The 27,509-nt window shown below is 53.0% G+C and overlaps 4 protein-coding genes, 1 long non-coding RNA gene and 1 other non-coding gene across 6 annotated transcripts; 3 read left to right on the top strand and 3 right to left on the bottom strand.

The window, feature by feature from the left end:
• Positions 1 to 113: 113 nt before the first annotated feature.
• RNF187 (ring finger protein 187) lies at positions 114 to 7,812 on the bottom strand. The gene is made up of 5 exons (XM_076009398.1): positions 7,656 to 7,812; positions 6,696 to 7,264; positions 5,155 to 5,247; positions 2,113 to 2,334; positions 114 to 1,163 (listed from the first exon to the last, which is right to left on the bottom strand). The coding sequence occupies exons 1-5, from the start codon at positions 7,810 to 7,812 to the stop codon at positions 1,161 to 1,163; spliced, it is 1,044 nt and encodes a 347-aa protein (XP_075865513.1). The 3' UTR covers positions 114 to 1,160.
• A 5,487-nt stretch (positions 7,813 to 13,299) lies between these two features.
• LOC142874929 (uncharacterized) lies at positions 13,300 to 17,051 on the top strand. Its single transcript, XR_012922513.1, has 2 exons — positions 13,300 to 13,578; positions 16,770 to 17,051. It is a non-coding gene; the product is annotated as an uncharacterized LOC142874929 (long non-coding RNA).
• Positions 17,052 to 19,285: 2,234 nt separating this feature from the next.
• On the top strand, positions 19,286 to 19,888 carry LOC105878819 (H2B.U histone 2). The gene has a single exon (XM_076009582.1). The coding sequence runs from the start codon at positions 19,335 to 19,337 to the stop codon at positions 19,713 to 19,715; it is 381 nt and encodes a 126-aa protein (XP_075865697.1). The 5' UTR covers positions 19,286 to 19,334; the 3' UTR covers positions 19,716 to 19,888.
• A 3,213-nt stretch (positions 19,889 to 23,101) lies between these two features.
• LOC142875263 (U4 spliceosomal RNA) lies at positions 23,102 to 23,245 on the bottom strand. The gene has a single exon (XR_012922662.1). It is a non-coding gene; the product is annotated as a U4 spliceosomal RNA (small nuclear RNA).
• A 1,863-nt stretch (positions 23,246 to 25,108) lies between these two features.
• On the bottom strand, positions 25,109 to 25,634 carry H2BC26 (H2B clustered histone 26). The gene has a single exon (XM_020290500.2). The coding sequence runs from the start codon at positions 25,584 to 25,586 to the stop codon at positions 25,206 to 25,208; it is 381 nt and encodes a 126-aa protein (XP_020146089.2). The 5' UTR covers positions 25,587 to 25,634; the 3' UTR covers positions 25,109 to 25,205.
• Positions 25,635 to 25,820: 186 nt separating this feature from the next.
• On the top strand, positions 25,821 to 26,758 carry H2AC25 (H2A clustered histone 25). The gene has a single exon (XM_012778573.2). The coding sequence runs from the start codon at positions 25,903 to 25,905 to the stop codon at positions 26,293 to 26,295; it is 393 nt and encodes a 130-aa protein (XP_012634027.1). The 5' UTR covers positions 25,821 to 25,902; the 3' UTR covers positions 26,296 to 26,758.
• Positions 26,759 to 27,509: the final 751 nt, after the last annotated feature.

Here is a 27,509-nt window from a genome sequence, read left to right as displayed (position 1 = left end):
CTGGGATTACAGGTACAAACCACCAAGCCCAGATGGATAATTTTTCCTTAACACTGGAGACTGGCAGGCAGAGGGAAGGGGTGCTGCGGACACAGAGACTCGGAGCACACAGCCTGGAGCAAACCCACTTTATTTGGCATCGGGAGCCCGGCCCACGAGCCGGGCAGCTCAGACTCCCAGCCATCACGCCAAGGCTGGGGGCTTCTGAGGGCTGGGAAATGGGCCCCGACCCCCATGGCCTGGTTACCGCCCAAAGCCCCCAAGTCTGCATGTCTGTCTGCATCCATGTTCCCGACCTGGCCACGCTGCCTACCCTGCGCTGAGCTTTGCGAACTGGACTCGTTACTCTACACACGAGGATGCCGCGGGCAGCTGCGCTACTGCTACGTCATGAGTTTCGAGAGATTCACCTACCAGAGAAAACATGAAGAACAAGCCAAAGATACAGCGAGATGAAATGCCACGGCAGGGCCCGGGGCCCCTGGAGGGGAGCCAGGAAAGGGACCCTGCAAGAGAGGGGGACCAAGCGTAGGGAGGGTTCCTGGGTGGCCACATGGGCCAGGAGGGGCGACGGGGAGGAGGGAGGTGGACAGGGCCACCGGGACGAGGCACCCTGGACCCACCCCACCGCAAGGGCAGGAGGGCCCCTCTCGGGCATCGAGTGCGCACTTGCTTTCCCGTCCCCGAGGGGCTGGGTTCCAAGCGCACCCCAGGACTCTTCCTGTGCTCCGTCCCCCAGACCCTAACCCCAAAGCCAGGCACGCTCTACACTCTGGAAGGTGTGGGGTCTGGGTCCCTTGGTGCCAAAGTGACGTCCCCATGCACAGGCACTGAGGCCGCTGGGTGACGGGAGGAAAGTGTGGGCCCAGGCGCCGGGTGAGTCTCTGATGGAGGAGTGAGCCCTGACCAGGGCCCGGGGAGGGCCGGGTGCAGGCGGGGGAGTGACCAGCCGCTAGGGGATGTCTACAGCCCCGAAAACACTCGCGCCTCAGGGAGAAGGGAAGGGACAGTGTGGAAACACGGACGATCCGGAACGATCCGGAACAGCCGCAGGCGGAGGCCCGGAGACGCTTCTCCGCCTCTACAGCTGCCGGGTCCCTCGGAGGCGGATCTGTCCCCTCTGCCTCGGGCTCCAGGGGGACCCTGCGGGGTCCGCGCCATCACTGCACGGGAGGGGAGAGGAGCAGAGACAGAGACAGAGTGAGAGACACAGAGACAGATAAAAAGAGAGACAGAAAGATGCAGAGACACACAGAGACACAGAGATGGAGACAGAGAGAAGGCAGAAAGAGAAAGTGAGAGAGACAGTGAGACAAGGGGTCAGAAAGACAGAAAGAGAAACAGAAACAGAGACAAAGATAAAGAGACAGAGACGAAGAGAGAAACAGAGACAGACAGAGATACAAAGAGACACACAGAGACAGATACAAAGAGAGCCAGAGAGAGACACAGAAATAAAGACAGAGACAGAGAGACAGAGACACAGAGAGAAGAGAGGGAGACAAACAGATGCAGACACAGAGACCAAAAAAGAGAGACAGAGATCTCTACCGTCCCAGGCATGACACACCCAGACTCAGGAGACCTGACGTCCCCACCTACACCAAGCCCCAGCCTCTGTGTCCCCAAGGCCAAAGCCTCGTCCCCTACAGCTGGCCCGGGTGACTGGGAGGTCGCTCGGGCAGGGGGCTGCGGGTTCTGGCATCGCAGCCCCAGGTGCAAAAGGCCCAGCGTGGGTCGCTGAGGGCCTCGGGCCGAGGGTGAGAAGAAACCCCGAGGACCAGAGCCCCAGGCAGGGGTTTCCTGGCCGAGGCCGCGGCCCTCCAGGCTCTGGCACTCAGGGCCCAGACGTGCCCTCCTGCGCAGAGACCGCAGGCACCTGGGACCGGCCTCAGCTGGAATGCCCGACGTCACCCTCCGTGATCACCTGCTCACACCTGAGACTCACACCTGAGACTCGCCCGTGAGGCCGCAGTGCCCGGGGTCAGGCTGTGGCTTCTGGCAAACTACCCCTGGCAAGGGCTCCCCGCCAGGACGCCAGCCAGCCAGCCAGCCAGCGAGGGCGGCCCTCCCCGCCCCCGCCCCACCTGCACGCCCCGCCCCTGCCCCCACCTGCAGCAGCATGCTCAGGCCCAGGTTGCGGTGCTTCCTCTCCAGCTCCGACACGGCCTGCAGCAGGGACCGGAACCGCTCGGCCGGGTCCGCCAGCTCGTCCTCCTGGACGCCCTCCTCTTTCTCAGCCTCCCGCAGGAAGTGCTCCTCCTCCTCAGCGAAGAAGGCCCGCAGCTTCTTGTAGTCAGTCAGGGCCTTCTTCCTGCGGTCCATCACGTGTCCCTACGGGGCGGGCGGCAGGAAAGGACACGTGTGTCCTTGGGCCCCAGCTGGGCACCTGGGGCCACCTCCCCACAACCATCACCTGTCCTTGGGGGAAGAGAAGGCATTGAGAATATGCCACCCCAAGACGTGCTGCTGTGGCATATGGACTTATTTGGGATTAAAAGCATTAAAAAACAACAACATAAAAAAAGAAAAACAGCAGGCACAAGAATGTCACTCTGATGTTCATTCTGCTTCTTAAAAGCAGATGAAGTTCCCACATGGGCCAGGCATGGCAGCCTGTAATCCTGGTGCTTTGGGAGACCAGGCTGGGAGGATCACTTGAGGCCAGGAGTTCAAGACCAGCCTGGGCAATATAGCAAGACCCTATCTCTACAAAAAAATAAGAAAAAATTAGCTAGGCACAGTGGGTGGTGTGTGTCTGCACTCCCAGCTACTCAGGAGGCTGGGGTGGGAGGGTCGCTTGAGCCCAGCAGTCTGCAGAGGCTGCAGTGAGCCGTGATCACACCCCTGCACTCCAGCCTGGGCAACAGAACAAGACTCTCTCTATAAACATGAAAGAAAGAAATTCCCATGTGAAAGATGCCCTCCCTGTACCAACAGAAATGATATTCTTATCAAAGACAACAGGAAGTCAGGGCTCATGGAATTTGCTACAGATTTTGCTAAAATAACATTTTTTTTTTTTTTGAGACAGTCTCACTCTTGTTACCCAGGCTAGAGTGCCATGGCATCAGCCCAGCTCACAGCAACCTCAATCTCCTGGGCTTGAGCAATCCTCCTGCCTCAGCCTCCCTAATAGCAGGGACTACAGGCATGTGCCACCATGCCCTGCTAATTTTTTCTATATATTTTTAGTTGGCCAGCTAAGTTCTATTTTTTTAGTAGAGACAGGGTCTCGCTCTGGCTCAGGCTGGTCGCAAACTCTTGAGCTCAAACGACCCTCCCGGCCTCAGCCTCCCAGGGTGCAAAATAACTCTATCTTTTAAGCCTCCATATAATGTAGTTGTTTTTGTTTTTTACAACTTTCATTGGTCTTTGTCCAGCTTGGTATATAAGCCATTTGACTCTGACTGCCTTTCTTCAGGAGGGATCCGTGCCACGCAGAACTTGCGTTAAGTAAATCCACACGCTTCTCTCCCGGGAGTCTGTCTCGCGCCAGTGGGGCTCCGAGGCCCGCCCTGGGACCTAAGTGGGGAGCCCCGGTGTTCTCTCCCCTGCGCTGCCGTTAACGTGCTCGGCTGTGCATGAAGGCCCTCCGCCTCCCAGCAGCCGAGGGGAAGGCACGTCCCTGAGAGTCTCTGCCGGGTCCAGGGCCTGTCAGGCACGTGACTGTTGAATCACAGCACACAGCCACTTTTCCACCCACCTTCCCTGCCGCACCCCCACCGGAACTCCGAGGGCTGCAAACCATCCCGTCAGCCTTCAGCTAAAAGGGACGTCCACCTGTGCTGCCTCCTCGGCCAGCCTCCAACGCCTGCCTGACCTTACGGACAGGAGACTGTGGCAAGGTGCTCCTCTGACTTTACTCAGGTTCACCAGTGTCTCTGACCTGGTCCCCGGACACCCTGTGCAGGGCGTCACCGAGGCTCATGCTTTTGTGGCTGACAGAGAAATGCAAATGACAGCGGGTCCCGCTGCTTGGCTGACCGTGGCACGCCACTGATTTCTTCCTTCGAATTTAGAAGGCTTCTCTCTTCTCAGGGTCTCCGCCGCCACCCCCAAAACCAGGTTCCATTAAAAGCCCCAATCTGCTAAAATCTGTAGCCAAAACAAGTCCTTCAGGGTAACACGGGGTTACTGAAAACTGAGAGGTGCCCAGAGCCCCCCAGCAGCACCTGCACTCGGCAGTGTGTGCCTCTCTTAGAAGAAGCAGGGGGAAGTTCAGAGGAGCCCCCAAGGGCAGCGTGGGCTGCCAGGGGGCCAAGTAGCACTGTGGACCCAATGTGTCACCTCTCTGCCACTGTCTGAGGGAGGCCTGCACTTCAGGCCTCTGTGGACTGGGCCAAGGCTGGGCTGGACCAGGAGCGCAGAACACCCCAACACGGGGTAGGACCGGCCGCCTCAGCCCCAAGGTGCAGGCCCACAATCCGAGAGCTTCCATAGTTTTTAAAAGTACTTTATGGCCGGGTGCAGTGGCTCACGCCTGTAATCCTAGCACTCTGGGAGGCCGAGGAGGGTGGATCACTTGAGCTCAGGAGTTCGAGACCAGCCTGAGTAAGAGCAAGACCCCATCTCTACTAAAAACAGAAAAATCATGAGGGCGTCATAGTGGCATATGCCTGTAGTCCCAGCTACCCGGGAGGCTGAGGCAGGAGGATCGCTTGAGCCCAGGAGTTTGAGGTTGCTGTGAGCTATGATCACACTACTGCACTCTACCCAAGGTAACAGAGCAAGACACTGTCTCAAAAAAGAAAAGTGTATGTGAGAGCCGCCCAAACACACTAAGACACTGAGCAAGTCCTCCGGGCACACAGACGGTTCTCCTGGGAAATAAAGGGCAGCTCTCGGATCAGAACCAAGAGCACTACAAAAAAGAGCTACACACGTGTTTAAATAAAACACAAAAAGGAAACTGGATGAAGCGCATTACCTACAAATGTGGGGAGAAAAAGAGGACCCCACCCACTTTAGCTAGATTCTACCTGGGAAATACAAACACATCCTAGAAAAAATACCCTGGAGCTCATTAAAGCCCAAAGGTCCCTCCCACAACCAACCAGCCCAGGGTTCGGTAACCGAGCCCTTGGTCTAGAGCCCCGAGACAGAGATCGGGAGTTTCCCCAGACCCCGAGGCGGCCACAGGCCCCCACTTGCCTTCCACACGGCAGCCGCTGACTCTGCCTGGCCGTGCAGGTCCCGGGCATCGTTCAAGTCTTTTTTCATGATTTCCACGGACCCCTTGTTCTCCTGGAGAGAGAGGTTGGTTACTGAGGGTGGGCAGAAGGCCTGGGTCCCCCGGCCACCACACCCAAAGGGAGATCACACCAGCTGCTTGTACTAACAGTCCAACTGTCCCAGAAACAACCCCCAAGCACATGCTCTTTGTCTACTGACAGCAACATGTACCCAGTTAAACGGCTTCCAATGGTACGGGTGCCGGAGCTAAAGCGGCCATCCAGGTGGGCTCTGGAATTCCGTGCTCCTAAGCGGGCCCTGTTTGGTGTGCGCTCTGCCCAGTATCAAAGGCCTGCGCGGCCTTCTCTGCACCCCGCCTAATTGGGACGTGGGTCACTCTGCCCGTAGCAGGAGCCCGGAAGGCAGGAGTGCCCAGTGGCACGGGCTGGCTGGGCACCTGCTCTGGGATCCAGTGGGAGCTTATCTGCCGAACCCCACCTCTCTGGTGTCCACAGGCAGTGACCCTAGGGCACACACCCTATCCCTAAGGTGCAAGGAAGGGCTCACAGCGCCCGGCACTGGCGGGTGCACGAACATACCAGGTAGGCTTTCCCGCTGGTGCGCAGGGTCCAGGCACCACTGCCTGGGTGCCCAGGGACCCAGCTGTTCTCTCGGAAATAAGTGTCCCCTCGACCAAGCCCCCATGAGCGCGATTTCAGGCCTCCCAGGACTCAACTGCAGCCGGACCCTCAAGGCAGGTTTCTGCCCAATGGCAGAACATCGGGGAAGATTCCAGAAGGGGGTGGGTGAGGGGACCCAGGGGGCGCCAGGCAGGCTGAGCAGTGGCTCAGAGAGTGGGCCAGAACGTGGAACAGGCTGGGTGACACGCCATGAACCAAAGGGGCCAACAGCATTGTTCCCAGGACACAGCCGGTACCAGGGTCCAGGGGTCGGGGAGGGAAGGCGGGGCTGAGGCCAGCCTCCGAGTGACGTCACACCCGAGGGACCAGCGAGGGGGAGGGGCCAACCTGCGGGAGCTGGAGGGGGCCTGCAGGGCACATTGGGGTGGGGACCACGAGGATGGGGGAGGGGGAGAAAGACGTGTAAGAGGAAAAAGCACACGACTTCGCAGGGACAGAGGGGGAGGGGTGCGGACGGTGGAGACGAGATGGAACGGGGCTCTGCGGGCCAGGGGGTGGGAAAGACCCAGCGCAGGACGAGGAAAGACCCAGGGAAAGACCCTGGGAAAGACCCAGGGGAGGAACGGTGGAGGTGCGGGAGCACAGGTCCGTGGGCGGGGCCAGGGCTCTGCGGGGACCTTGGGGCGGGGCGCAGGCGCGGCCAGGGACTGGGACGGCGGAGACTGGGAGACGGAGGGCGCCGCCGAGACCCCCCACCCCCAGGGAGGGCACCAGGCTTCCCCGGACGGCGGAGACGGGAAGGGCACAGGCGCCGTGTCCGGGCGGGGACAGGGCTCCGCGGGGGTCAGGGCGCAGGACCCCCGCCCCGGGCCCGCGCACCTTGCCGCGCAGCGCCTTCCTCCAGCGCGGCTCCCACTCGGGCGGCTCGGGGCCCGCGGCCATGCGGCAGGCGGCGCACAGCGGCCCGGCGTCGGCGCGGCACAGCAGCTGCAGCGCGGCCTCGCTGGCCGGCCCGTCGCGCGCGGGCGCCGCGGCCGCCTCCTCGAGCGCCAGCAGGCGGCGGCTGAGCGGCGGGCGGCCGGGCTCCACGGCGCGCTGCCAGCAGTCGTCGGCGCACTCGGGGCACGGGAACGGCCCGTCCTCCTCGGCCCAGAAGCGCACCACGCACGCCCGGCAGAAGCGGTGGCCGCAGTCGGCACGCACCGGCTCCCGCGGCGCGCGCTGGCACAGGGCACAGGCGGCCTCGGCGGGGCCGGCGGGGAGCGCCAGGGCTGCGGGTGGCGGGGCCGGCGAGGGCGCGGGCGGAGAAGGCCGGGGCGGCCGGAGAGCTGGCCGGGGACGGGGACGAGGACCCGGACGACGACGACACCAACGCCGGGGACGCGCGCGCGGGGCGGGGTCCTGGCGGCGCGGTGCGCTCCACCCCGCAGGTCCTGGCAGCTTTGTGCCTCACGCAGGTCCTGGCAGCGGTGCGCCCCCGGACCGGTCCTGGCAGCTTTGTCCAACCGCCCCCCGCCCCCAGCAAGGTACCGGCTGCAGCGCGCCGGGCTCAGGGCCCTGGCAGAGGCGCGCTCCACCCACAAGGTCCTGGCAGCGGTGCGTTCCTCCTACTAGGTCCTGGCAGCCGTGCGCGCCACCTCTCAGATCCTGGCAGCGGTGCGCTTCACTCTTGGCTCGCCTGCCGGCCTACGTCCTAGTACCCTGAAATTTTACTGGGACTATCACTTCCTGTATTCGTGACTCATGAGAAAGGGGGAAACAAAGTATTTTTTATTATTTGGAGATTCCATTTCTAAAAGTATTTTTTTGTAAGCTGCTAGGATCTGAGCTGTGGGTTACCCGCCTCCTCCGCTGAGTGGCACGCCCACGTGGGTGGGGTCGGGGCGGGGCTGGAAAAGGCCTGCGCGTGCCTTCCCTGCGTGGACATCCGTTGCGTGCGCGGATTCCCGCGTGCACTACCCTGCGTGGACGTGCCCCTAGTGCACTCGTCCTGCATGGACCTTCCCTTGAGTGGGCCCTCCGCGCGTGGACAGTCCTTGCATACACCCTCCCTGCTTGGGACCTTCTCGCGTCGGCCTTCCTAGCATGCGCCGCTCCGCGTGGGCCTTCCGCGCATGCGCTCGTCTTGCGCTGGCCTTCCCTGCGTGGACACCCTTGCGTGCTCGGGTTCTCGCGTGCACCCGCCCCGCATGCACCGCCCGCGTGGACGCGCCCCATGTGCACTCATCCTGCACGGACAGTCCCTTGCGAGGGCCCTCCGTGGTACATCGCTTGCATACACCCTGCCTGGGACGCCCCTGTGGCCTCCTGGCCCCTGGGGAGCCAGCCTGGAAGTGGAAGGACTCTGGAAGGGAGGATGCTTTCGTGGACTCAGTCGTGAAGCCTGTCAGAGGTGTATTTGTTAGCGCTTCTTTAAAAAAAAAAAAGAAGGGAGGGAGGGAGGGAGGGAGAAAGGAAGGGAAAGGAACCTTTTTGCAAGAGCAATCTTTTTATTTTGAAAACAAGCATTCGCCTGAAAAAATGTAATTTAACACTACCCAATTTTTAAATTTTAAAAATGTTATTCCATTAAAGGGCAAAATCTAATGAGGCATTACGTTTTGGTTCTATGAGAGCTATTTAATAGACTTGGAAGTGCACTCAATGTGCGGCAGGAAGAGTGACAGGTAGCCTGGGGTTGGTTCTGTGGAGTAGTGGTTAGAGGCCTTCCAGCCCAGCCTAGGGGATTTGTTGGATAAACTAGGAACGTGGTGGGAGGAAAGAATAAAAATGAGCAGACGTCATAATGGACTAACGGCTCTGCGTGAGAAAAATAATCAAGAATGATAGGCCGGGCGCTGTGGCTCACGCCTGTAATCCTAGCTCTTGGGAGGCCGAGGCGGGCGGATTGCTCGAGGTCAGGAGTTCAAAACCAGCCTGAGCGAGACCCCGTCTCTACTATAAATAGAAAGAAATTAATTGGCCAACTGATATATATATATAAAAAAATTAGCCGGGCATGGTGGCGCATGCCTGTAGTCCCAGCTACCCGGGAGGCTGAGGCAGAAGGATCACTCGAGCCCAGGAGTTTGAGGTTGCTGTGAGCTAGGCTGACGCCACGGCACTCACTCTAGCCTGGGCAACAAAGTGAGACTCTGTCTCAAAAAATAAAAAATAAAAAAAAATAAAAAAAAAAAAAGAATGATAATGAGGGTGGCCCGGTGGCTCAACCCTGTAATCCCAGCACTGTGGGAGGCCTAGGCGGGTGGATGTTTGAGCTCAGGAGTTGGAGACCAGCCTGAACAAGAGCAAGATCCCATCTCTACTAAAAATAGAAGTTAATTGGCCAACTAAAAATATATATAAAAAATTAGCTGGGCATGGTGGCGCATGCCTGTAGTCCCAGCTACTTGGGAGGCTGAGACAGAAAGATCGCTTGAGCTCAGGAGATTGATGTTGCTGTGAGCTAGGCTGATGCCACGGCACTCTAGCCCGGGCAACACAGTCAGACTGTCTCAAAAAAAAAAGATAATCAAAGCAGCCAAATGAGGAATATTTGAGCCACAAATATACAGAGTTCATAAAATTTGGTAAAGAAAGGTACAATGGAAAAATATGCCTGCTCAACAACACAAAGGATTGAATAGACATGAGAAAAAATGTACACTCTGACCAGTTAAGATATGAGAAAATAAAGCAAGACTCCTTTTTTCACTATTAAGTAGGCAGACAAAAAGGATTGGAGTGGTCCATGAGTTATCGCTCAGTATTAACATTTCATAGACATAAAAAAAAAATACAGTAAAATATTTACTGGCCTTGGAAGTTTTAGGCTCTTGAATTCCTATCACTTTGGTATCAAAGAACTAAATAAGAGCATGTCTCACCACAAAAGTGGTTCTTCTTCTCAAGATAGTATTTTTTTTTTTTTTTTTGAGACACAGTTTCGCTTTTTTGCCCAGGCTAGAGTGAGTGCTGTGGCGTCAGCCTAGCTCACAGCAACCTCAAACTCCTGGACTCAAGCAATCCTGCAGCCTCAGCCTCCCAAGTAGCTGGGACTACAGGCATGCGCCACCATGCCCGGCTAATTTTTTCTTTCTATTTATAGTAGAGACGGGGGTCTCACTCTTGCTCAGGCTGGTTTTGAACTCCTGACCTGGAGCAATTCGCCCGCCTTGGCCTCCCAGAGTGCTAGGATTACAAGCGTGAGCCACCATGCCTGGCCTAAGATAGTATTTTAAATTGATTAATGTGCTCACACCTGTAATCCTAACACTCTGGGAGGCGGAGGTGGGAGGATCGATAGAGGTGAAGAGTTCGAGAACAGCCTGAGCAAGAGCGAGACCCAATCTCTATTAAAAATAGAAATTAGCTGGACAACTAAAATATACATATAGAAAAAATTAGCCGGGCATGGTGGCACATGCCTGTAGTCCCAGCTACTCGGGAGGCTGAGGCAGGAGGATCGCTTGAGCCCAGGAGTTTGAGGTTGCTGTGAGCCAGGTTGACGCCACTGCACTCTAGCCAGGGTGACAGAGCAAGACCCTGTCTCAAAACAAACCCTACTTTATCACACTCTTATAGAAAATACTCTGTTGTCCGGGCTAGAATGCCATGGCGTCAGCCTAGCTCAGGCAGGTACCACCACAACGCCCTGCTGATTTTTGTTTTAGGTAGAGGGGCGTCTCACTCTTGCTCTAGATGGTCTTGAACTCCTGAGCTCAAGCAATCCTCACACCTCGGTCTCCCAAAATGCTAGTATTATAGGCATGAGCCACCACACCCAGCCAATACTATGTGTTTTTATCCACTATTGAATACATGAATAAATAAAATGAACACCAGCCAGAGATAGAGTGCATACTGGGCAAGGCCCAAACACACTGAGCCCTGCGCTAGTCAGGGGTGCTAATGGAAAAAAGCAAACCCAAACTCTGTAAAATAATTTAAAGAGGTTTATTGAGCCAATGTGTGTGACCTCAACCTGGGAGGGCACCTAGGAAGACTTGAGCAAATGTGGTCCCAAGGTGACTGGGTTATAGTTTGGTTTTGCACATTTTAGGGCAACAGGAATTGCAGTTAAAATCATACAACACATAAGGGAAGCATTGGTTTTGCCAGAGAAGGCAGGACATCTCAAAGTGGGGCTTGCAGGTTATAGGTGGGTTCAAAGATTCTTTGATTTGTAATTGGTTAAAGAAATAAAGCTTTGTCTAAAGGCCTGGATTTTTCTTTTCTTTTTTTTTTTTTTTGAGACAGAGACTCTTCGCCTAGGGTAGAGTGCCGTGGTGTCTGCCTACCTCACAGCAACCTCAAAATCCTGGCCTCAAGCGACCCTCCTGCCTCAGCCTCCCAAGTAGCTGGGACTACAGGCATGCACCACCATGCCCGGCTAATTTTTTCTATATATTTTTAGTCGTCCATCTAATTTCATTCTATTTATTTATTTTTAGTAGAGACGGGGTCTCGCACTAGCTCAGGCTGGTCTCCAGCTCCTGACCTCGAGTGATCCGCCCACCTCCGCCTCTCAGAGTGCTAGGATTACAGGCGTGAGCCACCACGACCAGCCTCTATATATTTTTAGTTGGCCAATTAATTTCTTTCAATTTATAGTAGATTTGGGTCTCACTCTTGCTCAGGCTGGTTTTGAACTCCTGACCTTGAGCGATCCTCCTGCCTCGGCCTCTCAGAGTGCTAGGATTACAGGCATGAGCCACAACACCCGGCCATGGAATGTTTTAAGGTAGATAAGAAAGTCTGTTGATCAGGGACAAGCTACACTGTACAGACTCAAGTGATCTCTTAAGCAAATTGATAGCCTGCAGAAATAACTTTCGCAAAATGAATGATTAAATTTAAAGATGGTGAATATTAAGTTGCCTTTGATATCCGATATGGATAACAAATTTGTACAATATGTTAACCTTTTTGACATAAAAAAAATCACATCACAACCAGTGTCTCGATTTTTCATTTTGTCTTTTTAAAAAACTTATGGTGTAACACCACCGCAGGAAAGGGAGTCAATTTTTCATTTTAATTGCAATTATAATGCTAATCTTTTATTTTTATTTTATTTTATTGAGACAGAGTCTCACTGTGTTGCCTGGGCTAGAGTGAGAGCCGTGGCATCAGCCTAGCTCACAGCAACCTCAAACTCCTGGGCTCAAGCAATCCTCCTGCCTCAGCCTCCCGAGTAGCTGGGACTGCCTATAGGCATGCGCCACCGTGCCCAGCTAATTTTTTCTATATATTTTTAGTTGCCCAATTAATTTGTTTCTATTTTTAGTAGAGACAGGGTCTTGCTCTTGCTCAGGCTGGTTTCAAACTCCTGACCTTGAGCAATCCACAGGCCTGGGCCTCCCAGAGAGCTAGGATTACAGGCATGAGCCACTGCACGAGCCTAATGCTAATCTTTTAAATATGTCAGATGTCAAAATTCCTCGAAAACCACAAGATTCTGAAAATCCAAATATACCTACGATATTTCTAAACTGAAAGTAATCATAATAATTCCAAGGGTTTGTGTCACTATGCGTAATTCTAAAATGAGCCCGAGATCCTGACCCAAGCAAATTGGGGTTTCTTCCCCGGGTACTGGAGTGAATGAATGATAGTGATCCTGGTCAGATCCCAGCACCTTGGTCTCCAGCCTTAACCTGGATGTTACCAGAAACCCCGACTGGAACCGAAAAGGGGCTTGCTCGTCAGATGCAAGTTACCGCTCTCTGCTTTCTTCCGTCTAAAACCTCCCTGACCCCATGGTTCAGGCCGCCCTAACACAATGCCAAAGACTGGGTGCCTCAGGGGGCCTCAAACGGCAGAAATTTATTTTCTCACAGTCCTCGGAGGCTGTAAGTCCAAAATCAAGGGCTGGCCTTCCCCCTGTGTCCTAGCAGGGTCGTCCCTCCGAGTGTCTCTGCGTCGGTCGTAATCTCCTCTTCTTAGGGGGACCCCAGGCCTGTGGGATTAGGGTCCACCCCAATGAACTCGTTTACCTTGATTTCCTCTTCCATGGCCCTATCTGGGAACACGGTCACATTCTGAGGTCTGGGGGACAGGGCCTGTGAAATCCGGAGGGACACAGTTCAGGCCAACGCGACCCCCGCCCCGCCAGCGGCCTGAGCACCAGGGCCTTCCTCTGGGCCCTTCCTCTCAGCCCTTCCTCTCAGCCCTTTCTCTCAGCCCTTCCTCTCAGCCCTTTCTCTCAGCCCTTCCTCTCAGCCCTTTCTCTCAGCCCTTCCTCTCAGCCCTTTCTCTCAGCCCTTCCTCTCAGCCCTTTCTCTCAGCCCTTCCTCTCAGCCCTTCCTCTCAGCCTGGAGCTGCGCCCTCCGCTTTCTCAGGGCGCTTGGAGTCTTGCACACACTGAGGGTTCGTGTGTCTCTGAGGTCACAACGGAGCCGTTGTCAACGACGGCCATCTCTCTAGACGTGGGACACCTAAGGTGACGTGGGTGGCTTGTCACCAGCATCGCCCTCTGCCCACGACCGCCTCCGCGGCCGGCAGCATTGGGCCCAGGGGAAACTTCCCTCTCGCCCCCTCCCCCAAGGTTCTCTGAAACATCCTGCTTTTAGCCCCACAGAGGGCGGGCGGGGACTCTCCCGCCGCCGTTTCTTACTCGCCCTCAGCTCTGCAGCCCGTCTTTGCGGGAGGCGCGTTCTGCCGCCACGCCAGGGAGACGCTGCGCGCGGGCCCGGAGGCGCACAGGGAGACCACAGAAGGCGCGGACCGGGCAGCGAGCGCAGTCATCGTCTGGGCCCGGGAGAGAAGTCGATGGGACCGGGTGTGTGTTGGGGGTGGGGGCGCCGCGTCAGTGAACCGACATCGTAGGTGGCTCGGAGAAAGGCCTCTCCGCGCAGTCCCGGTGCCCGGGCCTCCACCTCCAGCCGCGCGCCTCCGCCAGATGCGGCGCAGGTGCTGGGCATCCTCGGGCGCACGGTGACGCGCTGGCCGAGGCTGGCTGGCCAGCTGGGGACCGTGGAGTCCCTGCAGGCCGCCCAGAGGCGCCATCACGGAAGGGCTGGGTCTTGGGGTCCCGCGCCATGGGGCACCCACGGACGCTGGCCGCGTGACGCCAGGGTGCCCGCTGCAAGGATGCCAGGGTGCCTGAGCGCAGGAGTGCTAGGGGTGGGGGCGGTGCAGGGGTGCTAGATGCGGGGTGCTGTGGTTACCAGGGTGCAGGCGGGCCGCGGTGCGCGGAAGATGCCTGGATACGGAGGGGAGCCGCGGCCCCCCCTCCTTTGCACAATCCCGGCCGAGCCGCCTACGCAAACCGGGAGGGAGCAGCCGTTGCTAGCATTTGTCCCAATTGGGCGGTTTTGATTGGTCCAAATTCAATCCTACCCGCCCCTTACCGCAAACCGATTGGCTGATGTGCCCTCTCCAAAGCTATCCTTCATTCCGTCACCCTTGCGGCGTCCCATCTTTGTTTCTGAGTTTGGAATTTGTGGTATTTTATGCACGTCTGTGCCTTAATGTTTTCTCCCCTGTGCTTGGACATCGTCGTGATTTCCTGACTCGCGTGTGACGCAGGGATGCGACTGCTTTGGAGTGAAGAGTGGCGGTGGGGACCAGCCTGGGATGTCCCTCGTGGTATGCCCGGGTCGTAGCCAACTGGCCGCCCACCCCCACACTCCCCTCCCTGCGCCCGGCCCCCAGCCCTCGGGCTCGGGTCCCTGCGCTCCTCCCGCCTGCCTCTCCTAGGGTGGAGGCCACTTCTGAAAATGTACAAATTCTTCCCATCAAAAGAGCCTTCTGATGTGTGCGTTGTCTGGTTTCCATATCTCCTCCAACCCCCGCTTGAGGCCACTAAATTCGGGAGCCCTTAAAATATCTAATTACCGTGCTTAGGAAATGTAGAAACCTGGGGCGGGGAGCTCACTCCCCCTGGAAAACGGTTCACCAAAATCTACTGGAGAGCCGAGCGGCTGGGCGGGGTGAACGGGGCGGCCGAAGGCGCTCGGGTCGGGAGGGCCTCAGCCCCGGGCAGGAGTGCGCGGCGCGCTGGGACGCGAATGGAGTTTGCGCATTCACCGTGGTGCTCACAAATTTGCTTTCGCTCCTGTTTCGCTCCCGCCGGCACATCCCCTGTCCTTCCTTCCCACCTGCCTCTGGTATTCGCAGCTCTTTCCTAGTTGCTGAAATGCAACGGAAATGGGTACAAAAGCTGCGTCGGAAACGTGGGCGTTGGGAATCCTGCCGTTTTACCGCCTCGCCTTGGTCCGAACGTGGGCGCTTCTGGGCGCCAGGCCGCGGTGAGCACCTGCCTTCACCACGGGAGCCCCAAGGTGCCGGCCCAGCGCGAAGTAGTGCCTTTAAGACTGGGGTCTCCCCAGCGACACAACCCTGAGCCACAGCAGACGTCCGGGTGGAAATGCTCCCCGGCGGGGGCAGGAAGGCCTTTGTACCCGGAATGCCAGCTGGAAGCTGTGCGGAGGACAAAGGCTGCGCAAAGCCTCTTTTCCTTCTTTGCAATCTTGCAAGCATTAACCCAGGTCCCATGGTCTACTCTATGGCACGCCCTGTCATTTCAGCCTCTCCGGCTTCCTCCAGCTCTAAATCTCCAAATGTTCTCATTAGTCCTTTTCCCATCTGTAGGGTGCTGCTGGCCCCAGGCAGATGCCCACCTCCCCGTGGGGTCTGGATGTGGCCTGCTTTTCTTTAGCTATTCCAAGATAGACAGCACTCTCTGGGGGAAAATAACACCACAAAACGTGTCACGTGTCTGCCATTGCAATGTGCCATACCATTTCTATTAAATGCTTATTTGTGAGAATTTTAAAGGGACCTGGCCTCTTGGCTGGGGGATGAAGGGAGTGGAGAGCACTCACTGCAGGAAGTCTTTATGCTAGTAGAAAAGGAAGCACTGTCTGGGGCTGCACAAAAATCTAAGATGTTAAGATGGGCTCATTTCTTGCATTCAGTCATTCATTCAATGCATTTATTGACTGGCTTCCAGCACAAAGGACTCTGAACTCTAGAACCATTAAAGAAGGGGGGAGGAGGTGTTTTTTAAAATAATCCAAACCTCTTTTTATTTTTATTTTTTTCGGAAACAGGCTTTCCTTCTGTCACCCAGGCTGGAGTACAGTGGCATCCTCAGAGTTCCCTGAACTCCTGGGCTCAGGCAATCTTCTTGCCTCAGCCTCTGAAGTAGCTGGGATTACAGGCACACAATCCAACACCCCACTAACTGTTAAACTTTTTGTAGAGACAGAGTCTGGCTATGTTGCCAAGGCTGGTCTCAAACTCCTGGCCTTAAGCAGCCCTCCTGCCTGGGCCTCCCAAAGTGCAGGTGTGAGCCTCCAGGCCAAGCCCTAACCTAACCCTCTTTAAAATTAGTCTTCTGGGCCATTACTCACCTGCTCCTGGTAGCTAAGCTGGAAGCCACTGCTTCTTTTTTTGTTTGTTTTTCTTTTCCTTTCCCCTCTCCTTCCCTCCCTCTTCTTTTTTTCTCATGAGGAAAATCTCAAGTTTATCCCATAGAGAGTGTCCCACCTGTCAAAACATCATGTGGTCTCCATCCCAAAACACTGTCTCAGTGGGCTAAGCTTGCTATAACAGAATACCACAGACTAAGCGGCTTAAACAACAAAAATTTATTTCTCACAGTCTTGAGGCTAGAAGTCTGAGATCAGGTTCCCTCTTCCTGGTCCAAAGGAGGTCCCTCTTCCTGGTCCGAAAGACAGCCACCTTCCCACTGTGTCCTCATGTGGCAACTGTAGGAGCTCAGAAAACAATGCCCCCAAATAAAGGCCTCAGAAGCAGCCTCTGAAGCAAAATTTGCTCTCCTACCTTCTCCTGCCCTCCTGTCTCTCAGTCCCATCCTCCCCGCTGTCTAGCCAGAGAAACCAGAACCCCTTTTCCCTAAAGCCAGACACAACACCCAAAAATATGACTCTAACTTTCCACCCTGCCTTTCTGTATAAAAAGAGGCTGTAGAGAAATTCTGTGACCCACCTTGTTTGACCATAGGTCCTGAAACACTCAACCCAGAGTGGGCCCTGCCCACACCCAGAAGGAAGGATGCTGCTCACAGAAGCCAAGAAGAATCCAGACAGACAGGACTTGCACTCAGCCTGCTAGCATCAGATCATATCCTTTTTGTCCAATCATATTTCTGCACAGCTGTCCATAGTTTGTTTAATCTAAACACAAAAATGGAGTTTCCCCTCTATCTTTGGATCTTCATTCTACAGGCTCCCATGTCATGTAAAACTGTGATCAAATACAGGTGGATGCCTTTTCTCCTATGAATCTGCCTTTTGCAGTTAATTTTTCAGTGACCCTTCAGTGGGTGATAGGGAAATTTTCCCTTGGCGCCTATAGCAGTGAGAAAGAGCAAAGTGAGCTCTCTTGTATCTGTTCTTCTACAGGCACTAATCCCATTATGAGGGCTGCACCCTCATGATGTAATCACCTCCTAAAGGCCCCACTGCCTAACACCATCACCTTGGGGAAGAGGGTTTTCGGCCTGTGAATTTGTGGGTGACACAAATATTCAGTCCATAGCAATGACCCATGAGAAGCTGGGCTGATCTCCTGACACTACCAAGCAGCCACTATATGGGGGGCAGAGCAACTCCTAAATCTTAGCGGCTACACTGAAAGACAACTTCTTCCCCAAAGACCTTCCTGGAAGCACCTGCCATCCTACTCAAAGTTTTGTTCCAAACCTACCCACCCCAGTAGGAACCCAGGATGGCAAGTTCTTGTCAAGCTAATTTACTAGGGCTCTTGGTAACACTGATTTTCCAAGGAAGTGCACGGATGGGCCTAGCAGGAGGACCAGGAGGAGCCTGACTACAGTTTGGCCAAGCTGAGACTCTGACATAGAGCATACCCTGCAGGGCCGTTAAAAGAACTAAATTGAATTAAGCATTTATAAGTATTAAGTCGTTACCTAGCTTCTAGCAAGCACTCTGGAAATGTTTGCTAAACCCATTGCATATTTGAAAAGGAAACATTTTTTAAAATGGTTAAAGATTAGTATGTCCAAAGCAGCTCAGGGAACTCTGAGATTACACAGCTGCAAGTGTGCAACAGGCCTCAGAAGAGAGACTTGACTGCAGAGGGCACTGCCTCGGTTAACAGGCTTATTTACTTGACAAACATTGACTGGACCTTCACTAGGTGCCAAGTTCTTTGCTGGGCCCTGGAGATTCAGACTTGAAAGCCACATCCTCCTTGCCCTGTGCATTACAGCTTAGTCCTGCTGTGGTGGGAGAGAGAAAGGCTCATGCCACACAGTTATGTGATGGAGCTGTCCAGGGCATAAACAGAGCTCAGCTGAGGTAGCCCAAGCTGCTGTGGCTGGGTCAGTCCTAAGGAGGAAAGGAGTTAAGAGGAATTCGGCACAAAATATGTTCTGGGCACCCTGCCAGTTGCTTCACACACATCAGCTCTCCAGAAACCCTGTCAAGGTTGCACTTCCAGCCTCGTTTTACAGATGAGGACATGGGGGATCCAAGAAGGTAAATAATTTGCCCAAGGTAGGGCAGATAAATGACCTCCCAACCAGGACTTCTCAAATTGCAAAGTGCACACACACACACACCTTTTAAAAATGCAGATTGACTCAGCCCTTTTGGAATGGGGCCCAAGACTGCTTTTCTAACCAGCACTGCAGGTGATGCTGAACTTCTTTATACCTTATGTTTCTTTGTTGGAAGTTAATAGAACAGGGGAGGCAACTCAGAGACTAGTGCCTTCCCTAAGCCTGTGTCCTCATGGGTGTAATTGCAGAGCAACACTAGTACCTACCTCTCTCGGATGTATTAGGAGACAGAAAAGATTATGCATCTCAAGCGCTTAGCATTAGGGCTGTCACCTTAAGGGGATTTCAGGGGCCCTAATAATAGGATGGACTAGCATTTCATTTGAAACTCATTCAATTCCTCTCTCCAGTGGAAAATCTGCTCTGTGCCTGGCTACACGTCTAATACCTTAGCATATTTTCTGTTTCCTAATGAACTGTTTGGATCTACTCTTGAATTCTGAAATGAACGTATCACTTTGGCCATGGGGGATGGGGATGACAGGAAATAACTGGTTAAGACAGTTGCAAGCCGCCATTCCCCCGCCCCTGCCATCTCCCTTGCTAGATAAGCGCCAGCTCCCGCTTCCCAGCTGTATGTACGCTGCAGGAAGAAGTGCCCTAGTGTAACTGCCTCACAGCCGGAGAAGCCCGAGATGCGGGGCTGCAAGTTTTCCCTTCTTCCCCAGCCCCGTCCAGACCCGCCACCCACACAGACACACACGAAAGCCCCCTCCCGGTTAGAGACAAAGGGCTTGGACAAAGGTGCGCATCTGTAGCTCCGGCCGGCGCCAGACGTGCTTTTGCATTGGTTGCCCTACCATCCAATTGGAAAGAAGAGCCAGCACGTCCTATTTACATAACTCCTTCCCGTTGGTGGACGGGCGCAGCGGGCCGTCCAATGGGACGCGAGAGATTTGGAGCCTTCATTTGAATATAAAGATGACAAATAACCCCGCTCTGCCCGCCTAGCCCGTTCATCCGGGCGCCGTCGCTGCCTCGCCATGCCGGAGCCTTCGCGCTCGGCTCCGGCGCCCAAGAAGGGCTCCAAAAAGGCCATCTCCAAGGCGCAGAAGAAGGACGGCAAGAAGCGCAAGCGCGGCCGCAAGGAGAGCTACTCCATCTACGTGTACAAGGTGCTGAAGCAGGTGCACCCGGACACGGGCATCTCGTCCAAGGCCATGGGCATCATGAACTCGTTCGTCAACGACATCTTCGAGCGCATCGCCAGCGAGGCGTCCCGCCTGGCGCACTACAACAAGCGCTCGACCATCACGTCCCGCGAGGTGCAGACGGCCGTGCGCCTGCTGCTGCCCGGCGAGCTGGCCAAGCACGCCGTGTCCGAGGGCACCAAGGCCGTCACCAAGTACACCAGCTCCAAGTGAGGCGCGCCGCGGTGCGCCCCGAACCCAAAGGCTCTTTTCAGAGCCACCTCCAAGCTCAGAAAGGAGCGTGCCACCTGGTCTGGCCGTGGCCTGTGGCCTGAGTCAATGGGGTGGTGAGGGGAGGTGCAGTGCGCAGCGGGGACGCAAGTCTTGAAGTAAAACTGGTGACACTTGCTGTGCATATTGGCACGTTTCCCTTTAAAAACGCTTACTGGGGCCCTGCGCCAGTGGTTCACCTTCCTATAATCCCAGCACTTTGTGGAAGACCCAGGCGGGGAGGATCGCTCCAGGGCAGGAGTTGGGGACCTGCCTGAGTAACATAGCCAGGCTCCTGTTTCTACCAAAAATTTAGAAATCCGGGCAGGCGCGGTGGCGCGGGCTTGTAGTCCCCGCTACTTGGGAGGCTGAGGAGGGAGGATGGAGTTGGAGGTTGCCGTGAGCTATGATCGCGCCACTGCAGTCCTGCCTGGGCGACAGAGCGAGACCTTATCTCAAAAGCAAACAAAACAAAAAAGCGCTTGCTGGATTCTGGGTTAGGCCTGGCCACATGTGGTTAGAAGCTGGAGAGGGCGATTGCGCTCTGTGGATCTCAACCCGAGATCCCTCTGCGCGTGGCGTGCGCCGTGCGTGTGAGGCGCGTGAGTCCCCTGCAGATCTTGTGCGGCCCCTGCGGGTGAGGCTGGAGGACGTGCTCGGTGAGGCCTTTGCGTTGTTGTCGCGCCGCCCAGACGGTGGCGCTTGGGGCCTTCCTCCCCCCCTTCCCTCCTCCCTTTGCTGAGCTTCTGGCCAGAAAAAACGAACATTTCAGCAGCTTTGCGCCTAAGCGGCCCTCGGTGCCGCGCGTTCCCGTTTGAAACATCAAGACGGCAGGCGCACAGATCCTGGTCTTCAGCCTTAGCACTCAGCGAAAATCTCCCGCTCAGAAATTCTGGTACTTCTCCAACCCAGAATGTGCGTGTGTTTGTGTGTGTGTGCGTGTAAGCTTGATAAACGGTGAAAAATCCTCTTGAAGCAAATGCTGTGCCTTTTAAATTTCAGCAAATCATAGGCCAAATAAGTATGATGTTCGCTGGATGACACACTAAGTAACAACTAAGGCCTTCCAGCTGTCCTCCCCCTAAAACATCCCCACTACCGTGGGCTCTAGTGAGGAAAAATGCCTGCGAGCGAGCGGCCCTCCGAGAGCTGAAACACTGCCTGGGATTTGGATTACAGGCCCAGGGTCGGTTCCCACTTAGGGACAATGCCGTGTGACCCCACACCACCTCCAGGTACTGGACGACAAGGATGCATTCCTCAACATTTAACCTCTTATTGTCTCACAAAGTAAATTTACTTTATTGTGTTTGTAGTTTCTTTTTAAAAGGACAGTTTTCCTCCCTTCATAATTTTTTTAAAATAAGCTTTATTTTTATAGCACTTTTAGATCCTACAGGCTTTTTATTTTTTTAATTGATGCGTAATAGTTGTACATATTTTGGGGGTGCGTGTGGTATTTTAATACATGCATAGAATGTGTAAGGCTCTCGCCAGGGCAATTAGGACATCTATCACCCCAAACATTCAGGACATCTATCACCCCAAACATTCACCCCCACTTTAGGTTGGGAACATTCCTATTCCTCTCCTTTGAACCTTACAACAAATTATTAACTATACTCACCATACTGTACTATTAAACTCTAAATCGTATTCCTTCTATCAAACCATATATTTGTACCCATTAATCAACTTCTCTTCATCTACCTCCCCACTACTCTTCCCAGCCCCTGGTGGCCACCAGTCAATTCTCTCTGTCCATAAGATCCACTTTTTTAAGCTTCCACATATAATTGAGAACATGCTGTGTCTTTCTGTGCCTGGCTTATTTCACTTAAAATAACCTAACATCCTCCAGCTCCATTCATGTTGCTGCTGATTGACAGGATTTCATTCTTTTTATGGCTCAATAATATTCCATTGTATTTACCACACTTTCTTTACTCATTCATTTGTTGGTGGGCACTTAGGTTGATTCCATTTCTTGGCTACTGTGACTAGTGCTGTAATGAACATGGGAGCGCAGCTATCTCTTTGATATATTGATTTCTTTTCTTTGGGGTATATTTAGCCAGTGGTAGGATTGCTGGGTCATATGGTAGTTTTGTTTTTAGTTTCTTGAGTAATCTCCATACTGTTTTCCACAATGGTTGTACTAATTTACCTTCCCACCAGCAGTACAGTAGGAATTTAACAGTGTAGCCCTATCTCTGCATCCTTGCCAGCATCATTTTTTTAACCTTTTTGAGCAAAGCCATTTTAACTGGGTTGATTCCCTCCAAATTGTTTGATTTACTCCATAATAATTAACAAATTTGACTTGAAATTTCTAGCTGAGATGGGTGAGGGGCAGTTTCTTAAATGCATTTCACATTTTATGTCTCCCACATCCCTCCAGTTCATTCCAGAAACTTAATTTAGGAATGTGGCTTAATTATTTCTGACCCAGAGAATGCTTCCATTTTGTGAAATGAGTCCTAATTCTCCCCAGACTCTATGATTCTCATGTATTTGATGTGTGGGCCCTGCCCTCCTACAATGTTGACATTCAACTTCACATTTGTCTTTCTCTGTTGTAACGATGTGATTATAGACATGGGTTTTGTACACAATTTCAGTTTTCTTGATTATAAAATCGCAATAGCAGGAACCCTGTTTTAGCTTTTTTCCATTTCCCTGAACAGATTCTGTCCTGGAAGGGAGAGAGATCAGCCCCACCCATGCTGGGCCTGCGGCAGCTGGGGTAGCAAGTAGAGGAAGCCTATTTTTACTTTAAGCTTATGCCAGGAGTCAGAAGGACTAAGAAATTGACATTTGGCATCATACACCACAAAATGTATTCTTACAGAATTATTTTTGGAAATTTTGATTACATGTTCATTTTGTGCCTTGATTTTATCTCTGGCACTAACCAATGTTTTTGCCTAGTGCTAATACAATCAATCACACTCCTCTCTCTTTGCCAGAGACAGGTTTCATCTTATTAAACCTGTTTTAAGCCCATTAAGGGAAATAATTAGGTGCATCTATGAGAGCAGTTTCATGACTGCAAATGCTTGTTTAGGATATTGGCTCCAGATTTACAATCTATGATCTACACTGGTAGGAGGGTGAAGGCTTGGCTGTGTCATTCAGCAGGTGCCTGTTTCAAAGAGGAAAGACTGAATTCCATAGATTTTAATGCAAATCCTGTATTTCTTGACAGGATTAAGGGTATTGATAGTTCTCACTTTTGATGATGGATCTAAATTTTGGATTATAACTAGCAAGGCAAAGAATTAAGTAAAATGGCTATGACAAAATTTCCACTCCTATGTATTTCTTTTCTTTTTAAATTTTTAATTCAGTCTCCATAGAGACTGTCAAAAATTGCCAGTGCCGACTATATTGCAAGTCATCGCTGTGAGGTATTGGGAAAAGTTTTCGATTAGCAGCAATAATCATACCTTGGATAAACCTCATGGGCTACAATACTGCCGCTGTGCAAAGCTGTATGTATTTATTTTCATAAATATTTTGTGAAGCACATATCTAGAGAAAACAACGGAATGGAAACCATTCTGGATAATACTGTTCATGTATGTGTATGCATGAAATAATAGACACCAAAAAACACGAGGGAGGGTGTACCATTACCTCATTCCAAGAGTCAGTTTCTTCTGCAAAGATTTTTTTTAAAGAGTCAGTTTCACTAAAATGTGTTTTGTTTGGTAATAATGAACACTCATTTATGTTTTAAACAATAGTGCACTGTCCAGATGATTTTTTAAACACTGACTTTTGGTTACTTAGAAGTGTTTTAATTTACAGACTTTCTTGCAAAAAAAAAAAGGAATATGTAGAGCATGATTAAATATACTATACATATAAATACTATGGTAGGATGAAATTCTGAGGCAAAAGGGGAATGGAAATATGCATTCATCAAGGAAAAATCATCTAAAATAGCTCAGTATCAAAGAAAAATTGGTCATGTATTTATATTATGATATCAAATTGATGTAGGTATCTTTCAAAGACTGATAGGACTTTGTTTTTTTTTAGTCCTATGTGGGGATTTGCATCCTTGCAACCATTTGAACCTATGATAAAAATATTTTAGATGACTTTAAGAACACGTTAGGTTTTCAAAAACTCTGTTTTAGAGTGTACCCACGCTCCTGCGTGGGTAAAGGGGGAGAGGTGACAGCCATTGTGGCCGAGGATGTTCGCGTGGTGACCTTTCCTCCCCTAACCCTGCCCGCCCTAGCTTGGGCACGGGACCGGCTCCGTTTGGAGAGATGGCTAGGAAAAAAATATATATTTTATTGGATTTTATTGAGTTCTTATTTCTTGCTAGAAACGATGACAAAAACTCTCAATAATTATAATTCTCACAACGGCTAGAAGTAATTATTAAGAATCCTTTTTATAAATAAACCAAGCCAAGAAAAAGGCAAGCCACGTCCTTTCCGGAGCGAAACTCTTCATGCCAAAGCGCTTTCCTGCACCAAAATGGGCACTCTCCATAAATGCCACGAATTTGGAGAAAAAACGGGGGATTTTGTGTCGCTAAAGATTCACATAAAATAACGTGCAGCCAACTACTAATACATTTGCTCAGGAAAAGCACATTCTTTTCCTGTTAAATTAACCCCTTCCCTGCCCTCCAGCAGCTGGGGTCGCTTATTATTATACATCCAGCTCCCGCGCACAGAGCGCTACAATATCGCTGCATTTCGATTTCCATTTCAAACCTCCTGCCATTGCAGGATCCTGCCAGACCCACGGTTTCTAAAATGTTAATTTAAACGCCTGGGCATGAAAATGTCTATCAGGTGAAGGCAGGGATAAAAATGTCTTCAGAAAAACGCAGAGCCAGGCACGACCGCCAGGGCAGCGTGACAACACCCTGGGCCTTATGGAGCTCGAGACCTAGCGCCATCCAGACTCCCTGGAGGGGATAGGGGGCGGGGAGGGATAGAGGTCGGCACGGGGGCCTCCTGGGGGAGGCGACCCGCGCTCCTTACGTGAATGGTACACGCCAAGCTCAGGTGGACCCGGCCTTGGATGGGATACAAGCGCTCGAGTCAGAAAAGCATCCTTTGCTATTAAAGGACATTTGGAACCAAAAGCTGTTTTTGCGCCACGATACAGGCTGACAGCTCCGAAGGGAGGCGAGGGTGGACACAGGGGAGTCCTTGATCGCCTCCCACGAACATTACTCAGCTTTTATTCCTTGGTCGCCGTTTGCATCACGAATGTCTGCAACTGGCACTTCCCCCTTGCCATTCATACACGCGCGCACACACACGACTCAGCCCCGGCCGCACCCTGCAACCAGGGAGCCGCCAAGGCGCACGCAAATACAGGAGGTTACGTAACAACCCCTCACCGTGTTCGACACCCTTTCTCGATTGTGTGGGTGGCTCTGAAAAGAGCCTTTGGGTTCGGGGCGCACCGCGGCGCGCCTCACTTGGAGCTGGTGTACTTGGTGACGGCCTTGGTGCCCTCGGACACGGCGTGCTTGGCCAGCTCGCCGGGCAGCAGCAGGCGCACGGCCGTCTGCACCTCGCGGGACGTGATGGTCGAGCGCTTGTTGTAGTGCGCCAGGCGGGACGCCTCGCTGGCGATGCGCTCGAAGATGTCGTTGACGAACGAGTTCATGATGCCCATGGCCTTGGACGAGATGCCGGTGTCGGGGTGCACTTGCTTCAGCACCTTGTACACGTAGATGGAGTAGCTCTCCTTGCGGCTGCGCTTGCGCTTCTTGCCGTCCTTCTTCTGCGCCTTGGTGACGGCCTTTTTGGAGCCCTTCTTGGGCGCCGGAGCCGACTTGGACGGGTCTGGCATGATGGCGAGTCTCTCCGAACAGAAACGACAGTCCCCGGGAGCAACTGTATTTGTAGGTCTTGTATTCAAATGAAGGATTGGCATTTGCTCACTCCTGATTGGATCAAATGTCACTCTACGTCATCGCTGGGCAAGGCATATGCAAATAAGGAGAAGCCGGGCTCCTTTTCTGATTGGTTGCCGTTGCTAACCAATCGAACGCCGCCGGCTAGCCGACCTCCGGACCATATATAAGGGCTCGCTGCGCCCCGCCGCCTCGTTGTTTTCGGTACTGTCTTTCGGTTTTTCTGGGCTCGTGCGCTCGCTCGCTTCAGAGATGTCTGGCCGGGGCAAACAGGGCGGCAAGGCGCGCGCCAAGGCCAAGTCGCGCTCGTCGCGCGCGGGGCTGCAGTTTCCCGTGGGCCGCGTGCACCGGCTGCTCCGCAAGGGCAACTACTCGGAGCGCGTGGGCGCCGGCGCCCCTGTCTACCTGGCCGCCGTGCTCGAGTACCTGACGGCCGAGATCCTGGAGCTGGCGGGCAACGCGGCGCGCGACAACAAGAAGACGCGCATCATACCGCGCCACCTGCAGCTGGCCATCCGCAACGACGAGGAGCTCAACAAGCTGCTGGGCCGCGTGACCATCGCGCAGGGCGGCGTCCTGCCCAACATCCAGGCCGTGCTGCTGCCCAAGAAGACCGAGAGTCACCACAAGGCCAAGGGCAAGTGAGGCCGGCGCCCTTCCGCGGACACCAAAGGCTCTTTTCAGAGCCACCCATCTGCTCGGGAAAAGAGCTGCACCCAACCCGCGCCCGCCCGCAGGCCCGTGGCCTAGTCACCTTGGGCGCGCTAATGAGCGCCTCGGTGCTGGGCTGGGACGCGGCCGGGAGCTGGGACCCGGGGCTGGCTGGGCCTCGCAGCCTCTCGCCAGGTAGGCTACCTGTGCCTCTTGCCGCAGGGAGCGCTCGCTCGTTACCCACAGGCGGCCACCCTTGCTTGTGAATCTCTCACCCCAAAATCTCTCTTGGGGTTTTAACCCCGCCCACCCCAAAGGTGTCCGCATGGCTGCTAGCGATACGTTAGCATCTTTGACTCTGGAAAGGTTCGCCTTTGGACAAGTCCGAGATGGGTTTTCTGATCCCAGGGACAATCGCGTTCATTCATCTGGTATTAAAAGTATTTGCAATCTTTTACGAATTTGCCATCTGCAATTCTAATGGGTAAATCTTGGGGAATTCCATTTAGAATGTAAATTGAGATTGCCAAATTTTAACACTGTGAGGTCTGCGGGAGTTACGATTTGGTTTGTTGGGTTGGAATTGTAAAAGGTCTTGAAAAGGGTTCAGTACTTCAAAAAGAACCACATCATTAGATCTTAAAAGGAGGCGTAAACGTTTTAAGAATTAATTGTGAGCAGGGTAATTATTTGAAGGAACTTAAGTTTATTTTGGGTTGGTTAGACATTAATCAAAGGCCCCCTTAATTTGATTGATACAATTGGGAGAACAAAATAATTTATACAGTGAATTTGATAAGGAAAAGTAGGTTTCTGAGCTTAGCAAATTTAAAATGAATACTGTTAGAACCACATTAAGTAGTATTTGTGGATTTTTAGGAAGATGACCCTTTCATGAACTCCACAATGCAAAATAAAGGAGGGCTGGAGAATTCCAGAGACTTCCAGACTAGATCAGCTGAGAAATGGCCATGTTAACAGCACCTGCCTCACAGGGGAGAAGGCATTAATGGAGTTAATGCACGATAATCCCTTAAAATGCCCAGTCCAAAATCAGAGCTCAGAAAGCGTTAGCTTTATTCCTGTTACGGTTATCTATAGTTTTGTTTTTCAAAATATGGATAAGTTCTTTATTTTAATTTTTTAATGGACACAATTTTGCACACAGTTATGGAGAATGTAGTGATGTCACAATACGTGTAATGTAT

Source organism: Microcebus murinus, chromosome 13, assembly GCF_040939455.1.
Source record: "Microcebus murinus isolate Inina chromosome 13, M.murinus_Inina_mat1.0, whole genome shotgun sequence".
In the NCBI taxonomy this organism is placed as follows: Eukaryota; Metazoa; Chordata; class Mammalia; order Primates; family Cheirogaleidae; genus Microcebus; species Microcebus murinus.
The sequence above is the reverse complement of the archived record's forward strand: the minus strand, read 5'-3'. Positions and strand labels throughout refer to the sequence as shown.

What these genes read in the sequence shown, in the direction of transcription:
- LOC105878819 (XM_076009582.1), top strand. Translation starts at nt 19,335, where the DNA reads ATGCCGGAGCCTTCGCGCTCGGCTCCGGCGCCCAAGAAGGGCTCCAAA.
- H2AC25 (XM_012778573.2), top strand. Translation starts at nt 25,903, where the DNA reads ATGTCTGGCCGGGGCAAACAGGGCGGCAAGGCGCGCGCCAAGGCCAAG.
- RNF187 (XM_076009398.1), bottom strand. Translation starts at nt 7,812, where the DNA reads ATGCAGGACGAGTGCACTAGGGGCACGTCCACGCAGGGTAGTGCACGC. An exon ending in GGAAGGCGCTGCGCGGCAAG is followed by an intron (nt 5,248 to 6,695) that starts GTGCGCGGGCCC and finishes CTCTCTCTCCAG; the next exon opens with GAGAACAAGGGGTCCGTGGA. An exon ending in CAGCGGCTGCCGTGTGGAAG is followed by an intron (nt 2,335 to 5,154) that starts GCAAGTGGGGGC and finishes CCCGCCCCGTAG; the next exon opens with GGACACGTGATGGACCGCAG.
- H2BC26 (XM_020290500.2), bottom strand. Translation starts at nt 25,586, where the DNA reads ATGCCAGACCCGTCCAAGTCGGCTCCGGCGCCCAAGAAGGGCTCCAAA.